Source organism: Penaeus chinensis, chromosome 20, assembly GCF_019202785.1.
Source record: "Penaeus chinensis breed Huanghai No. 1 chromosome 20, ASM1920278v2, whole genome shotgun sequence".
In the NCBI taxonomy this organism is placed as follows: Eukaryota; Metazoa; Arthropoda; class Malacostraca; order Decapoda; family Penaeidae; genus Penaeus; species Penaeus chinensis.
In genome coordinates, this window is record NC_061838.1 from 23,832,445 (window position 1) to 23,849,944 (window position 17,500).

The window sequence follows — 17,500 nt, forward strand, 5'->3', positions numbered from 1 at the left end:
TCTGTCTGTCTGTCTGTCTGTCTGTCTGTCTGTCTGTCTGTCTGTCTGTCTGTCTGTCTGTCTGTCTGTCTGTCTGTTTGTCTGTCTGTCTGTATATATGTATGTATGTATGTATGTATGTATGTATGTATGTATGTATGTATGTATGTATGTATGTATGTATGTATGTATGTATGTATGTATGTATGTAAGTATGTATGTATACACCTACATATGTTCGCCATTTTGTCCTCTCTCCCCGACTCACCTTTTTGTCGAATCCGTTGACGAAAGTGGCGTTGATGTACTGAGAGCAAGAGTCGCTGGTCAGCACGTAGAGGAAGATCATCCTGCCATCCGCTGTGAGAGGTCAGGTTAGGTCAACAAAGGTCAAGATTGTCTGTAGGGCGCTTATGGGATGAGCTTTTTATTGATCTTTTTAGTTTTATATATTCTTTTATTTTTCTCTCTCTAGCATACTCCGTATTTATTTGTATTCGTCCCCTAGCCTTAAACTTAAGAAATAATCTTTTGGACAAAATGTTTTCCTTTGAACCGACTGATTCTCGTACACCACAGACAGCTATCTACCAATAACTCCTTTGCCTGCCAGATATGTCTTCTACGTTTGTTTTCCTGAATCATAAATCCTACTTCCCTTATCACTTCATCAACAAGCAAATTCATTCAGAAAGAAGGAACATTTGATGTCTGGATTCACAAGTAGCTCCTGTTCTGCCGCTGTCATCGTGCCTTTGAACATAATCCCGCCACTTGGATTTACGTGCTAGTCTTCGGAATCTCGTGTTTAAGGGTGTGGAATTTTCCTCTCTCTCTCTCTCTCTTTCTCTTTCTCTCTTCTTTCTCTCTTTCTCACTCTCTCTTTCTCTCTCTCATTTTCCCTCCTTCTCTCCTTCCCCTTCCCTCCTTCTCTCCTTCCCCTCCCCCTCCCCCTCCCCCTCCCCCTCCCTCTCCTCTCCCCTTCCCTCTCCCTCCTTCTCTATCTTCTCTTCCCTCTCCCTCTCCCCTTCCTTCTCCCTCTCCCCTTCCCTCTCCCCCTTCTTTCTCCCTCTCTCTTTCTCTTCTATATAAATGCCCATTAATTCGAGAGCTCGGTTCGAGTTTCGAAAGAAAGGCCTGGATTTCCAAAACACATAGAGAAAAAGTTACACGTTTACACGTTTATTATTTCTTTTCTTAATAGTTATATTCTCCGATTTAATAATAATTCATGTTCCAGCGCATATCAAACCATAGAGTATCATGTTATATCAAGTATATCACTTTAGTATATCACATTATATTACGGCACAGTTCATGATGTTCTGTAGAAGCATAGCATATCACTGAATAGAAAACCACATTATATTATACTATATCATAACATAGTATACAATTAACATCATAGTATGCAAATTACATCATATCAAAACATATATATCATACGAAAGCATACTATAGTAAGCCATATCATTGCCATATCAGAGCATATTATGTCAAAGTATGCCATATATCGCTGACAAAATCATTTGATAATACTCCGGCCCGTGATAAAAGGTAAATAACACAAAATAAGTAAATAAAAAGCATGAATAAATGAATGAGCAGAAAAATAAATAATAATAAAACATGTAAACAAATAGTAAACGATAAAGCTTACAAACAAGATAAACAAGAGGATGGTGTAGAGAGAAGGGAAGAAGAATTAGCAAGTGGATAATCAAAAACAAAGCATAAACACAGAATCAAACAAACAATATAAGCAAAATAAAAGTTTTGAAAGGCGTTCGGGCGAGGAAAAATGAGCAAAAACCTGGACGAGAAAGATGGGGGGGGGAGGGGGAGGAGGTAAGCAGAGTAAGGAATTAGCAGAGTAAGGAAAGAAAAAATGAGCAGAGTTCGAAAACATCTAAATCCAGGGCGAGAAAAAAAAAACAAAACGAAGCTCGAAATCAGTTTAAAATGAGTTAAAAGACAAAAATAAAAAACCTGGGACGATCTCAGGGTCTCGATTGAGGTGGGCGAATTCCGGTCTCTTGGCGAAGGAAAAGGTCAGGCCCTTCGGGAAGTCCCTCAGTCTCTGCGGCAGAGTGACCTTTTTTTATTGACTTTGTACGGGCGTTGTGGGTCATTCATGATGTTGTTTTTACGAGTGATAATAAGGATGATAAGTATAATAATAAGTGTTATTTTGACGATTGGTATTAAGGATATTTATAAGTGTTTTTTTGTGATTAGTAATAGGGATAATAATGAGTAATGATTGTAATAAGGATATTAATCAGTGTTTGTTTACGATTGGTAATAAGGATAATAATGTGTTTTTTACGGTTAGTAATAAGAGTAATTACGATAATACGGTGTTTCACTGTGTTTATAAGTGGGCAGTTGTTAGCTTTTGTTTTTGTTAATGTTAATAACCATAGGGTGTTATCCATAATGAAGACGAATAAAGAAAGAAAAATAAATATAGAAAATAGAAATAAAGAGAGTCTAAAGACGGAGGTGAAGAAGAGGGAGAGGAATAACAATGAGGTCGACAAGATGAACAAAAAAAATGACGAAGAAATAGAAGACGAAACACAACATGATGTAAATGAAATGATGATGGTGATGATGAAGACGATGATGTTAATGATGATAAAAAGAAAAGAAAGGCGAAAAGGAAGAAGGTGGAAGAGGAAGAAGAGAAGATAAAGAAATAAAAAAAAAAGAATGAGAAGAAGAAGAAAAAGGTAGCTATAAAAGAAGACACAAAATAGAAATCGATTAGGAAGACGCCCTCGCCCCCACCTGGTACTGTTCCTGGAGGACAGAGGTGCCTCCTGGGGTCTGCGGCGTCCTCAGTCTCTCCAGCTCCTCCAGGAAACTGCCGCAGGGGATGCTTGTCGTCTCCCCGCAGAGAATCTCGTGCAGGAGTTGGTGGGCGAATCTGTACTGCACCTGCGGGATATGGCGAACGGTTGAATCACGTGGGGATACGAAGGAAAGAGAGTTTGGGCCTCTCTTGTAATTCCTCCTTTATTTCTTCCCCACATTGTCTTTCATTGTCCTCTTTCTTCTTCTTCTTCTTCTTCTTCTTCTTCTTCTTCTTGCTAAGTTACCTCTACACAGTTCTGGGTATAGCTTATAAATGCCACTCGAATGCCCCATTTCTCAGCTGATTGTGATCGCTTCGCTCGCCAACCTGTCCTTGCCCCCCCCCCCCCCCACCTAAAGAAAATGCTGAAAGGACTTCCCTGCTTTTCCCCTTCCCCTAATCCTTTCCCCTTCCATGCTCTCCATCTTCTTCCCTCCACTCTTTCCCCTTTCTCACACTCTTACTTATCCCCCTCCCTCTCTTCCCCTATTGCCTTTGCCCTCTTCGTTCTTCGTCCCTCTCTCATTTTTGCCCTTCAGCTACTCCTTTCCCCTTCCTACTCTCCACTCTTTTTTCCTCCACTCTTTCCCCTTACCCTTACCTATCTCCCTTCTTCACCCCCCCCCCCCCCACCCCCGCATTGCTTTCCCTTTCCTTCTTCGTTTCTCCCATCCTCCACTCTTTTCCCTTCCCACTCTCCTCCTCATTCCTCCTTCCACTCCTCCTCCTTCCTCCCACCACTCTTTCTCCTTCCTTATCTCCCTCCCTCTCTTCTTCCTTCGTTCTTCCTTATGCCTTACCACGTTCTCGACGAGCAGAGGACGCGCCTTCCTGAGCTCAAGGAGGCCGTCGCGCATGCTCACAAGACCCGCCGCCTCCAGCTGGTCGAGCGCGTGCAGCACCAGCAGGATGGTGCCCGTGCGTCCTATGCCAGCGCTGCGGGGGAGGAGGGGAGGCCGAGGTCAGAATGGTACGAGAGCGTATGTGTCCTGTACGGAATTTGCATCAAACGGACGAGGTCTGTCGTGTTCGGGATAAAAGAGAGGAAATATGTCAAACGGACGAGGTTTGTCGTGTTCGGGATAAAAGAGAGGAAATATGTCAAACGGACGAGGTTTGTCGTGTTCGGGATAAAAGAGAGGAAGTACAAACGGAAGGAAGAAAACAGAAGGCAGTGATGTGTCCATTTCTCCCGTACAAGAGCAGATCTAATATCCGAAGGTGCAGAATATACGTCTAGAAGCCCAAGAGCCTCCCCGGGCCTCACCTGCAGTGCACGAGAAGCGGTCCGTCGCTCATGTCCTCCGCCCGGATGTTGGCCACCATCTGCGCCAGGCTGTAGGCGTGCAAGGGGACGCCATGGTCGGGCCAGGCCAAGAACTGGTACTGTTTCACCTGCGAGAGGACGAAGGAGGCAAAGCGGGTTCTAGCTGTTTGTGCTGTGCATCGTGAGGAAAAAAGGGGGAGGGGGAGGGGTAGATGGAGGGGGAGGGGAGGGGTAGATGGAGGGGGAGGGGAGGGGAGGGGAGGGGAGGGGAGGGGAGGGAAGGGAAGGGAAGGGAAGGGAAGGGAAGGGAAGGGAAAGGAGGGGAAGGGTAGGGTAGGGAAGGGAAGGGAAGGGAAGGGAAGGGAAGGGAAAGGAAGGGAAGGGAAGGGAAGGGAAGGGAAGGGAAGGGAAGGGATGGGAAGGGAAGGGAAGGGAAGGGAAGGGAAGGGAAGGGAAGGGAAGGGTAGGGAAGGGAAGGGAAGGGAAGGGAAGGGAAGGGAAGGGAAAGGAAGGGAAGGGATGGGGAGGGAAGAGAAGGGAAGGGTAGGGAAGGGATGGGAAGGGAAGGGAAGGGATGGGAAGGGAAGGGAAGGGTAGGGTAGGGAAGGGAAGGGAAGGGAAGGGAAGGGAAGGGAAAGGAAGGGAAGGGATGGGAAGGGAAGGGAAGGGTAGGAAAGGGATGGGAAGGGAAGGGAAGGGAAGGAAAGGGATGGGAAGGGAAGAGAAGGGAAAGGAAGGGAAGGGAAGGGAAGAGAAGAGAAGAGAAGAGAAGGGAAAGGAAGGGAAGGGAAGGGAAAGGAAGGGAGAGGAAGCGAAGGGAAGGGAAGGGAAGGGAGGGGAAAGATGAAAAGAGAAAGAGAGAGAAGATAGAAGGAGTGAGAAAGGAAGAGAAAGAGAAAGAGAGGGTAGAAGGCAAGACGGAAAAGGAGAGGGAATCTAAATATATACAACACGAGGTCACATACACACACACACACACACACACACACACACACACACACACACACACACACACACACACACACACACACACACACACACACACACACACACACACCTACTTCACACGCATAAGGAACTATTATATACAATCCAAGGAAATATATATATATACACACTGTATATTTTAGTTTTAATGTATATATGAACGAAACAGCTCTATGGTACCCCCTCACCTCTCTCTCCTCGTGGTCAAGCCGAATGCAAAGTGTTCTCACCACGAAGTCCATCTTGAAAGAATTTGTCATAAACATACATATTAATAGGGTTCGAACAGTGATGATAATGATGACATTTTCTGTCGTGATCTCTATCGTTTTTATTTTGCTGTTGCTGTTTCTTTATGATAATGATAATGATGATTATAATTGTTAATATCCCAATTATTATTATTATTATTATCATTATTATCATTATTATTATTGTTTTGTTGTTGTTGTTGTTATCATTATCATTATTGTCATTATTATTTGTATTACTATTATAATTACTATTATTTTTATCTTCTATATTATCATCATCATTATTATCATCCTCATCCTCATCACCATCATCATCGTCATTAATATCATTATTATTAGTAGTAGTAGTATTAGTATTATTAGCATTATTATTATTATTATAATTATTACCATTATTATCATCATTACCATCATCATCATTATCATTATCAGCATCATCATCAGTATCATTATCATTATCATTATCATCATCATCATCATTATTATTATCATCATTACCATCATTACTATTACTAATTATTATTTTCGTTATCACTATTATTATTATCATTATCACCATCATTATTATTATCATTATCACCATCATTATTATTATCATTATCACTATTATTATTATTATTATCATTATCACTATTATTATTATTATTATCATTATTATGACTATCATCGTTATTACTGTAAACTTTATTATTATTGTTATTACTTTTATCGTTACTATCATTATCCATTAATATCATAGGCATTATCGTTATAATTTTTTACTATCATTACTGTCATTATTATAATTGTTTTATTATCATTATTGTTATCATTATCATTATTATTATCTGTATCACCATCATTATTATTACTATTATCATTATTATTATTATCATAATTATTATTTTCATTATTATTATTATCATAATTATTATTTTCATTATTATTAATATTACCATACTATCAATATTATTATTATTATCATTATTATTACTATTACTATTATTATTATCATTATTATTATTATTATCATTACCATTATCATCATCATCATCATCATTATTAATATCATTATTATTATTATTATTATTATTATTATTATTATTATTATTGTTATTATTATTATTATTATTACTATCATTATTATTGTTATCATTATCATTTTAATTATCATTATCTACATCATCCTTATTATCATTATCAATATCATTATCTTCATTATTATTACTATCATTATTGACAGATCATAACTGACAGAAAATAACCGATAGATAATAACGATACATATCGCCCAACACACCTCAAACTGTCACTAAATTGAACCTGAAATTCAACAATGAACCTGAACTGATGTCGTACCTGAACACTGGATCAAGTTTCTGCTAAAATGAACGAAAAAAAAAAATGACGAAATTAGCATGCACAAAAAAATAAAGGCCATTTTCTTACCTTCACTTTCTCCTTCTTCAGGTGGATCTCGAGGCCGCCCTTGAACATGGGTTCCTTCTCGGGCCAGTACTGGGCTACTTTGACCTGAGGGAAATTGCGTTAGCTCTTCTGTGTATAGAGTTTGTGTAGTTTCTCGTGTACTGTCAGTGTGTATGTGTGTGGGCATGTGTGCTGAATGTACGTTAGGGTATTTCAATAAATCCGACTTTTTCAGAATCATTCAGCAAGTTGCTAAACAGGCGCCTACTATGCTTAAATGACGACATGCAAAATATTAGACAAATAAAAAAATATCTACTATTCGCAATTTTTGATTAAAGTATAATACCATTTCCGGCGCTGGGATGAGGTGCGGCGGCTGTGACCCGCATGACCCACGGAAGGACATTTCGGTTCATCCGACATTATGGCAGAATCAAACATAGGGTAACTTAGGTCATTGCGAATGATTCCTGGGGACTTCCGTAAAGATTCCCAGTCACTATGCATTTCCATATAAATTTGTGATACCTTAATAATGCACAGTACTCGCTCGCCTATATTGTGGTGACGAACTCGTCAGTGGCAATATGGCACTTCGACGTGGTGGTTTGCGCAGTGCCGATACACGTATACTGAAAGAGTTTGGTACCATTGATGTTTTGCCACCTAGACCACTGACGAAGAGTGACATTCTTGCTCGATACTGTGACTTAGAAAGACATGGTAACCAGACACTAAAAGGATGCTCAAAAGATAGCTTGCCATTCAATAATTTGACTATTACGGAATCTCAGATTTTATCCAAGTTGCAGGCGGAAATTGCTGTGCTGTATAGCAAATTCGGCATTAAGACAATATCACCTTGGTATATGAAAGAAAAAAAATAAAAATAAAGAAAGAGTACTACGACTCCATCAGAAATGTAACACTGAAGACAAAATTCTCGAAAACTGTGATTGTGTCATTCAAGGCAAAGAAACAACCCCGAGAAATCCTCAAGGAAGATATAGATTGGTATGATGCAAAAGTACAAGGAAGCAATGGATCACTCGGAAGTGTTGATTATCATGCGCAAATACGGGAATTTAACAGACTGAAATGGAAGCAGACCAACAATGCAGAAGCCCGATTTATATGCAACACTGCAGATATTGCAGAAATGTCTTTTGCCAGTTGGTGCCAGGTAGCTGGGATTTTTTTGTTCCCTCCTACACATCTGCCTGACCATTGACACCGTATTGACCAAGCTGGAAGGAGTTTGTGATGGTGATTTGCCCAATAAATCCAAGATTGGAATAAAGAACAACACCATAAAGTGTCTGAAAGCACTGAAAAAAAAATCCAAGGACAATCAGAAGTATTTTTGATTTTGCAAAAGTTAATTTCATGTGCTGGCGTTCTGCTGTGAACAGCAATGGAATGACTCTTTTCAGAACTGCTATTGAAACTTCAAGGAGGTATGCCAGGATTGGCTGTGAACTTGGCTTTCGTAGCAGCTACTTCTCGCCCATCAACAGACATCTGTATAATGCAGATGGTACACTTCTTCCCTTGGCTGTTGATCATGATTACATCGATGAAGTTGCAAATATCTTGAAAAGAGGAATTCGTGAAAAATGGCCATACACACCAGCCCTATTCAAAAATAAGTTTGCATACTTGGCCTAAGATATGCATGAAATCGATATGTGGAAACCCAAAAGTTCATTAATACCTGGCCATAATCAAAACTGTGAAAGACTGATTGGAGACATGAAAAAATGTGAAGACATAAACAGAATTGTTGTTGTAACAGAAACTAGAGAACGGCGTAGTCGGAGATATGGCAATGTAAACGAAGGAGTAGAATGAAAATTATATTGAATGCAATATATAATATTCCAAATAAAATCATTACTAGAATCCTTTCCTTCTATATCCTCTTGTTAAATAAAATATGTTACTTCAAATCATTTAAGCGAAGTGAGAAGTCCGAGAGCCAAAGCATGCTCTCGGCGACCAAAGCCCGAATCGGTGGGAGTGAACACAAAGTAAAGTCAAGCCTACTAATTGAAAAATTAGTCTTATGGCAATTACAGAACTTTATATAATATTAATTTATAATAGAAATAATTTTGATGCAAAAATATTAAAGAAAAGTATAATATTGAGGTATTTTAAAAATAAAATAGTTATACCGTCAACCGAAAACGAGGTGTTATTTGGCGCTCGAAGCGGTGTCTAAATCATAATTTTATCAAAACTTTCTATTGAAAACAGAGAATGCGAGATATTCTTTGATTTTAATAAAAAATACATTTCCAAACTCAGAAAAATCATAGGCGCCTATTTCTTAACTTGCCCCCGGGATTCGAGCAAATTTTAGAAAATCGACAATTATTGAAACACCCTAATGTACGTGTGTATACATATACATGTATATATATGTATGTATGTACATATATATATATACATACATGCATGTGTGTATGTATGTATGTACACACACACACACACACACTCACACACACACACACACACACGCACACACACTCTCACTCACTCACTCACTCACACATACATATATATGTATTTATGTATGTATATACATACATACATACATATATATACACATATATACATACATACTTACATACATATGTGTGTACATATATATCTACTTATCTATAAATATATATAAATATATATCTATTTATATATACTTATATAAATATACTTATATATACTTATATATATCAATACATACACACACCCACACCCAACCACCCACCCATCCACCCACCCATCCACCAACACACACACGATGTATATATATATATATATATATATATATATATATATTCGTACATATATACACATATATATACATTTATACAATATATACATATACATATATATACATATATATAAGTATATATATGAATATATATAAATATACATAAAAAGTATATATATATATATATATAATATATACATATACATACATACATTGATATATGTATATATGTATACATATGCGTATGTATATATATGTAAATATACATATAAAGATGTACTGTACATATATATATACATATATATATGTATATATATATGTATATACATATATACAAATATGTGTACATATATATATGTATGTATGTATGCAAATATATATATATACATACATATATCACACACACACACACACACACACACACATACACACACACACACACACACACACACACACACACACACACACACACACACACACACACACATATATATACATGTGTCTATATATCTATATATAGAAATGCATATATATATATATATATATATATATATATATACATATAGAAAGACATAGGCACACCCCGCGAGCACTGGGGCGTGAGCAGCATCGCCGCGCCCTGCTCGAGCGGCCGCTGCCAAGACTCACCCGGCCGCCCTCGACGAGTCGGGTCACCATGACGACCACGCGGGCGCCCGTGTGCCAGATCATGCGCCAGAAGTCGTCGATGGTGTTGACGGCGAAGTCCTTGGGTCCCTGGCTGGCGATGAAGGCCCGGTCGCGCTGGTAGCTCTGCGGAATGGTCGCCTCGGTTCAGTGCAGGGCTATTTTAGGGTTCTTCATAGCCGGTCGAGGCAAATAATAACCAGTACTTCGCAACCCAATGTATACTACTCTCTGAACACGAACGCGACATATATATATAACCTGAACACAATATCGATATACATATATATGTATGTATATGTATGTATATACATTATATATATATATATATATATATATATATATTCAGAACACGACATAAATATCTTAAGGAGTTCTTCTTCTCCAAATATTTTAATCCAAATTAGACAGCTGTCACCATTTCTCTAGGACAGCGAAAACATCAGGAATGAAATATTAAAATTAGCGATTATTCCATTCCAGGTCAGGAAAGAATGATAAAACTGATTCATGATAAATATTTCGACCCATATGATATGGCTGTTCGAGATCCACTTCATAACAAAGCCGCCAACAGTGTGCTAGTAGTGATGATATGTTATATATACATATATATATATGTATATACATATATGTGTGTGTGTGTGTGTGTGTGTGTATCAATATTATTATCATCATTATCATTATGTTTTGACAAAATGTAAATAAGAACGTGCTGATCAGAAAGTGCTGATTAGACCTTACCAATATGAGTGTTGACAACGTATGAAGAAGGAAGTTATAGGGATACAACGTCCAGCTCAGAATATTTTGCTAAGAAGATTATGTTAGTAAGAACGTGCTGGATAGATGACCGTGCTAAAATGTGGATAGGAATGCTGTCTATAAGGGTTGTTTCTCTGTACTCACGTTAACATAGCTGGCGTTGATGTAGTCTGAGTGCGGCACGTTGGGCAAAAACGGCAAGGCAACTCTCGTGTCATTGTCTGGAAGTCAAAGTGAAAAAGTGAAATGATGAAGGTGATAACAATGATACTAGCAATGATGTGATGATGAGAGTGATAACGATGATACTAGCAATGGTGTGATAATGTTAATGATGATAATAGGGCCACTTCTGGAAATCCGACAATCAAATAACATTGGAAATCATGGGTATCTAAGTGGTGCTTTGTGACTGGGAAGGATTCTGTTAGTGAATAAACATACGTGAAATTATGAAAGTGATAACGATGAGGCTAGCAATTGTGTGATAATAATGACGATGATACTACTACTGCTACTTCGAACTTTATTGCAACTGTTATTGATAACATCACATATAGTAATAACACCAATAAGACTCCTAATAATGCCAATGACTGATTATGATAACGAAGCCAACTATTCAAATAAGACAACATAAAAAGACATTATTCCACAAAAAAAGACCATTCATTTATTCCGTTATTGCTATAAGATGAGTGATCGGTTTGCTTACAAGGTAAGTTGTTCTTGTATCTGTTCTTCTGCCTGTTCATCGGGATTTCGGCGTCTGAACAGCTCTTCTTCATGATGGACGGCACGCTCTGTGGAGGAATAGTGTATGTTAAAAAAAAAATATATATATATGCATACTCAACCAGATTAATGGTGTGTGTGTGTGTGTGTGTGTGTGTGTGTGTGTGTGTGTGTGTGTCTGTGTGTGTGTGTCTCTGTGTGTGTGTGTGTGTGTGTGTGTGTGTGTGTGTGTGTGTGTGTGTGTGTGTGTGTGTGTGTGTGTTAGAGAGACAGAATGTCTGATTGACGAACTTACTGACTGATTGAACGAATGTAATGATTGACTGGCTGACTGACAATCAGAGACAGAAGAGTCAGTGAGAGAAAATCCTTCTTGAAACTTCCCCAGCACTTCCGTTTGACCACAATCCAGGGCCAAGGGTTTAAGAAGTCATTCGTTTTTTTGTTTTTTGTATAATTTCCATGAGCGTACATACCGTAATTAGTGTGTTGTGGAGATCCTATAGTAGAGGATATCATTTTTTCATATTTTGGCTCTGTACACTCTGGAGGGGAAGGAAGGGGATGGAGGAGGAGGCTTGGGGAAAAGTACTTTTCTGTACTTTCCTGAAAATGATGCCGACTGAACTCACTTTGAACTCGTCGGCCAAGTCCTGCGAGTTGACTGCACGAGTGAGGTACGTGTTGAGGTCAGCCTTGGTGATCTTCCGGGCGAGGTTTTCGTAGGTGGGGTCCCCCTCGGGCGAGCCTTGTTCGAGGACCAGCTCCTCCTGCTCACCGGCTGGGCTCTCCGCCAGTTCAAGGGAAATGCCGGGCCCCTCGTCACGTGTCACTAGGCACGGGAAAAACATATACATTATATATGTGTGTGTAACAAAATATATATATATACATAGTGTGTGTGTGTGCGCGCGCGCGCGGGTGTAATTCTGGAACCAGAAAATGCAGTAATTTGAACTAAAGTGAGGAAGAATAAAATGAAACACTCACTTTCAACCAGCAACTCCTTCGAAGTTGATGGTTTGCGCCGATACCTGTGTGGGAATGGAAAAGATCATGTAAATGGAAAGAAGAGAAGCAAAAAGAAAGATGGGGGCCAGGGAGCGAGAAATAGAGAGAGAGAGAGAGAGAGAGAGAGAGAGAGAGAGAGAGAGAGAGAGAGAGAGAGAGAGAGAGACTGAAAGATTGAGAGACTGAGAGACTGAGAGAGAGAGAGAGAGAGAGAGAGAGAGAGAGAGAGAGAGAGAGAGAGAGAGAGAGAGAGAGAGAGAGAGAGAAAGAGCGAGAGAAAGAGAAAGAGGGAGAAGGAGGGAGGAGGGAGGGAGGGAGAATAAACCGGAGAGAAAGAGAGAGAGAGAGAGAGAGAGAGAGATAAGAAGGGAGGAGGGAAGGAGGGAGAATAAAACGGCCAAATGAAAACAGTGAACGGTAGCATTAATCAGAATCGATCCATGTAGACCAAACAAGAAGGAAACTTGTAGACGAAATAAAACAGTGATAATGCGATTCCGGACATACTGCAAGAACTGCTTTCTAATTCTAGCAAAACGAAATAAGACGCAGAGAAGCTTCTACTTTGACTGAAGTGGTAGTTCTGATTGGACTTTTATGAATAATCTTCTCTCTCTCTCTCTCTCTCTCTCTCTCTCTCTCTCTCTCTCTCTCTCTCTCTCTCTCTCTCTCTCTCTCTCCCACACAATACGTCATTATCATCTCGAAAGTTATTAGTCAGAATATAAAAGGAGTAACGAAGATAATTCTGATAACAGTATACTGAGACAGCTTATAATTTGAGGGGAGGAAAGATAAAACTAAACGCGGCAACTGAGAAGTGTTATAAGAGCATAAACAAAGTGCAAGAAAGTTGTGTGTTGTTATTGTCTTGAAAATACTACAGAAAAGTGTGACTTATTCTTTTTGCATTTTTTTCCGCTGTTCTAAAGCCAACTTAAATATTAACCACAAGTAAAAAGCTACTGTTAAAGAAGTTTTAATTATTGTTTGAAATGTACATATAAGCAAAACTGTAATATGACGAATGAAGAATGGTTTCTGCCTACAGACATTTTTCTGACTTATTTCAGCTGTAAAATACGGAGGACATACAAGTCAAAGCTCAATAACATACTAAACAGTTAATCTCATGTAAGTACAACTTTTCCCAAACAAATATATAAAGCATTAGTCAAGACAGGACTAGAACTAGGTGTTGGTATGGCAACAAACAGGATATTGATTGGACTACACTAGCCATGACAGTAGCCAGGGTTGTAGTGAAATTACAAAACTAATATTATTAATAGACAATCATCGATTTCTACTCACCAGACTATCAGAAAGATTATCAGACACAGCAAAAGGAGAAGCAGTACCACAGGGAGGATGATATATTCACTCTTAACACCAGGTCCAATCACTGTTAGCTGTTCAGAATCACTGCAATGGTAACTGTTGCATGCCCTCACAGTCACCACATGTTCCTCACCTGCTGTTAAACCTTCCAGCTGTAAAGAATCACAGAACAACAATTTACAACCTTGGATCAAGAAATGAAATGAGTACTATTAAACTATTTTCTTTCTCTTATTCTTTTGAAATAAAACATGAGAGACCATCCTAACCAGACATTCGAGGTCTGCACTGGCATCAGCAGCGCAAGAAAGGTTGCGTCCGTCCAGCACGACGACATAGAAGACGAGTCCCCCGGCCATATCCACAGAAGGCTCCCATGACAGGGAAACCTGACCATCTGAGATGCTGTAATTGACACTCCGCGGCGGTGAAGGCACTGTCGGAAATAGGGGACTTAAAAACTGTCTTAAATGTCTAGCGATATTAGTGATAATGATGGTAACGATACTAATAATTCCACTCGAGGCCTGCGAAGGATGACGTCAGGAGGTCGCCCTCGTAGATTCTCTTATTTCAAGATGGCGTCCAAGATGTAGGCGGACAAGATTGAGGGAAAATCTGCAACGGGGCTTTGGCGCCAAACCCCTCAGCTAGCCCACAGATATCCTTTATCTCGTGTTTTTAAATTTATGTATATATGTTCCTTCTCTTAATGTTTATATTATCTTATGTATTCTTTTCTTCACTGGACATCCTTTTAATTTTCATAAATACGGCAAATTACTGCTAAATTTGTATTTTTAAACAAAACATTCAGAGAAGACAGACGACATTTAACAAGGAAACGAGTCGAGATGCGCGAACATCTGGCGTACGACCTTGTTTGCGCAAATAAGATCAACTGTCTTATTTAGCGACAGTTGGATATCCTTTAGATAAGCGCCTCCGTTGTTCTTAGATTCTGACATTTTTCTTTTTTTTTCTTTCTTTCTTTCTTTTACGTACATTTTTATTGATCTCACAGTGTGTCTGGAGTTGTAACAAGTCTTTTTGTTCGTTTTATTTTTAAAATTCCCCATTTCACGTGTATTTGTGTTGTGCTTTTGTTTCTTGTGTTACTGGTTTCACTTTAATAATACAAGTTTTTAGTTCAAAAGCCTTCAATATGTTACATGCACTATGTATTATTCCAGCCACTATTTTAATACATAATAGTGTTTTCAAGATTCATACACGACGGTCTGATGGTGCTCCACGAAGATTCGTTTGCAATCTACTCTACTAACTGCGTCTTTGAGTTCACACAATATGCAAGTCCGCGATAACAGGAAAGTCACTGTGATTTTTAAACATACCTCCGTGTAGAGTCCTCGTTGCTAGACCATTGGGATCTCCGAAGCTCTGCACACCAGCATTCTGAGCCAAAACCTTGTGAAGACATAGAACTCTCTTATAATCAAGACGCAGAAGCTATTCCATGATAAAAGTACACTTAAAACTTCATCATTATTGTTCTTGTTATCATCACCATCCTCGTAGTAATGGCAGTAATGACGATAACAGATGATAAGAAAGAGAAGAAATCATCATCATCAAGTGTGTTACTCTTTTACCATTATATTAATTATTGAAATGCCACACCTATGATTCTCTAAAGTTGTTTGGTTGAATTAAATTCTAGCTTTTTGGTGTGATACACTTCAAATTCACAATCTTAAATACAACTCAAAGGTCTACACATTTAAAAACAAATTTACTCCATTTGTAACATACCCCTACCCCGAAATGTACTTATAATATTGAGTCATGAACATTAATCTACCCTGAAAACACACTCATCACCACAAATGCATTCTTGATCGACTCTTAATCTGCTGTTATTTATCTGTCTAAACCATTTCACCACCAAAACCAAGTCAAGAGCAAAATTCATCTCGATGAAATTTCGACACAATCCGTCAGTAGCTTCTTGCGTGAACCTGCTAACAAACAAACAAACATTGTGACCTATCAGTTACACAACCCTCTCAGCAATAAACGCAAACGATAACATAACTTTCCCTCTCTAGTGGATGCAATAATAACCGCTTGGCTCCATTAGCCAGATCTGTTTAGCGACTACAGCTGATGCAAAGCCCCAAGACACAACACGGATCCCTTAGCAGCACACAAAGTTACCTCTACGTAGTAATCTTCGCCAGCCTCCAGGTCCGTAATGGTGTGGGATCGTCGTCCCTCTTTGCCCTCGGGGACTTCGGACAAGGGCAGGTCTATATACGAGCTTGTCCCCACCCTGGTTCCACGGTTCCATGTTACTCTGAACCTTAAAAGTTTGCCCCTGAGGGGGTTGTCGGAAGGGTCGAACCAGGTCAGAGTGAGGGAGTGGGCAGCGGCTGACACCTTCAGATCCGTGACCTTCCCAGGAGCTGCAGAAAGGATATTCCAAGTGTTTTATGTGTCAGTCTAGCATAGGAGTCCTTTTCTAGATCACATAAAAAGCCACGTGGCAATCTATTCTTTATTCTCTTTTGTGATCGTTTTGTCATTTTAAGCATCTTGAATAATATACATAATGCCCAATAAAATCAATTTAAAATAATAGATTTCTGAAATATTCCTCGAAGACGTATTGGTTAACTTCTGAGTACGGGAAAAATGTACATGGAATGTTGATAGTAAATTTCCCTCTCCATCACTTATATATGAAAACAAACACTTGCCTTTCGAAGGAGTGGTGAATGTTGTGAATCCTTTCAGATCGTTCCTCGAATTCACCTCCGTTTCAGTTGCGGGAAAGGCAGTGAGGCTGTAGGTCGTATACGGAAGCAGGTTTTGAGGCCTGTTGACCGTGATTGAGACACGGTTACTAGCAAAGCTTTGATCGCACTTCCTTTGCCATGATTGCTCGCTGTCTCCTGGGCCAGAAAATTTGTAAAAGGCACATAGGTTCGGTCCGCGGATGAGCGTGCAGTCATTTTCGAAGAGTAGATTGCAAGTCCATTTTCCGTTGCAGGTAATTCGCTCTATCTTGCTTTCTGGGACTGCCAAGCCAAGTATATTATTACGTTTTTATCCACTTATATTATATATAACACACCGTATTTATTGTTTGTAACAAAGAGTGTGATTGGTAGAATATAATATACCCAAAACATGTATTAGTTTTTGGAATCTACGTAAGCCTTTTGATCTTTCGTTTATTTTCAAAATGATAACAAAACATGTAGTATTAGCTGTCGTTGACTTTGTAGTGGGATTTTTTTCAAATGCCATGTGTGTGTGTGTGTGTGTGTGTGTGTGTGCGTGTGTGTGTGTTTGTGTGTGTGTTTGTGTGTGTTTGTGTGTGTGTGTGTGTGTGTGTGTTTGTGTGTGTGTCTGTGTGTGTGTGTTTGTGTGTGTGTGTGTTTGTGTGTGTGTCTGTGTGTCCGCGCGTGTGTGTGTGTGTGTCC

The 17,500-nt window shown here is 39.2% G+C and overlaps 1 protein-coding gene across 6 annotated transcripts in view; it reads right to left on the minus strand.

Moving 5' to 3' along the window:
- Window positions 1-17,500, minus strand: part of LOC125036090 (receptor-type tyrosine-protein phosphatase epsilon-like) — a 30,362-nt gene that overhangs the window by 5,602 nt on the left and 7,260 nt on the right. For all 6 annotated transcript variants that reach the window (XR_007115864.1, XM_047628486.1, XM_047628487.1 and 3 more), the window contains 17 exons: window positions 16,772-17,092; window positions 16,230-16,477; window positions 15,407-15,479; window positions 14,321-14,487; window positions 14,025-14,203; window positions 12,690-12,733; window positions 12,332-12,531; window positions 11,680-11,767; window positions 11,109-11,185; window positions 10,182-10,325; window positions 6,776-6,859; window positions 5,282-5,335; window positions 4,107-4,234; window positions 3,640-3,775; window positions 2,773-2,922; window positions 1,969-2,059; window positions 248-339 (listed from right to left, as the gene is read on the minus strand). Coding sequence is in view for 5 of the 6 variants with exons in the window: in XM_047628486.1 (XP_047484442.1) it covers window positions 248-339; window positions 1,969-2,059; window positions 2,773-2,922; window positions 3,640-3,775; window positions 4,107-4,234; window positions 5,282-5,335; window positions 6,776-6,859; window positions 10,182-10,325; window positions 11,109-11,185; window positions 11,680-11,767; window positions 12,332-12,531; window positions 12,690-12,733; window positions 14,025-14,203; window positions 14,321-14,487; window positions 15,407-15,479; window positions 16,230-16,477; window positions 16,772-17,092 (2,276 nt within the window). In the remaining variant the exon portion in view is untranslated. The remainder of the gene's footprint in view (window positions 1-247; window positions 340-1,968; window positions 2,060-2,772; window positions 2,923-3,639; window positions 3,776-4,106; window positions 4,235-5,281; window positions 5,336-6,775; window positions 6,860-10,181; window positions 10,326-11,108; window positions 11,186-11,679; window positions 11,768-12,331; window positions 12,532-12,689; window positions 12,734-14,024; window positions 14,204-14,320; window positions 14,488-15,406; window positions 15,480-16,229; window positions 16,478-16,771; window positions 17,093-17,500) is intronic.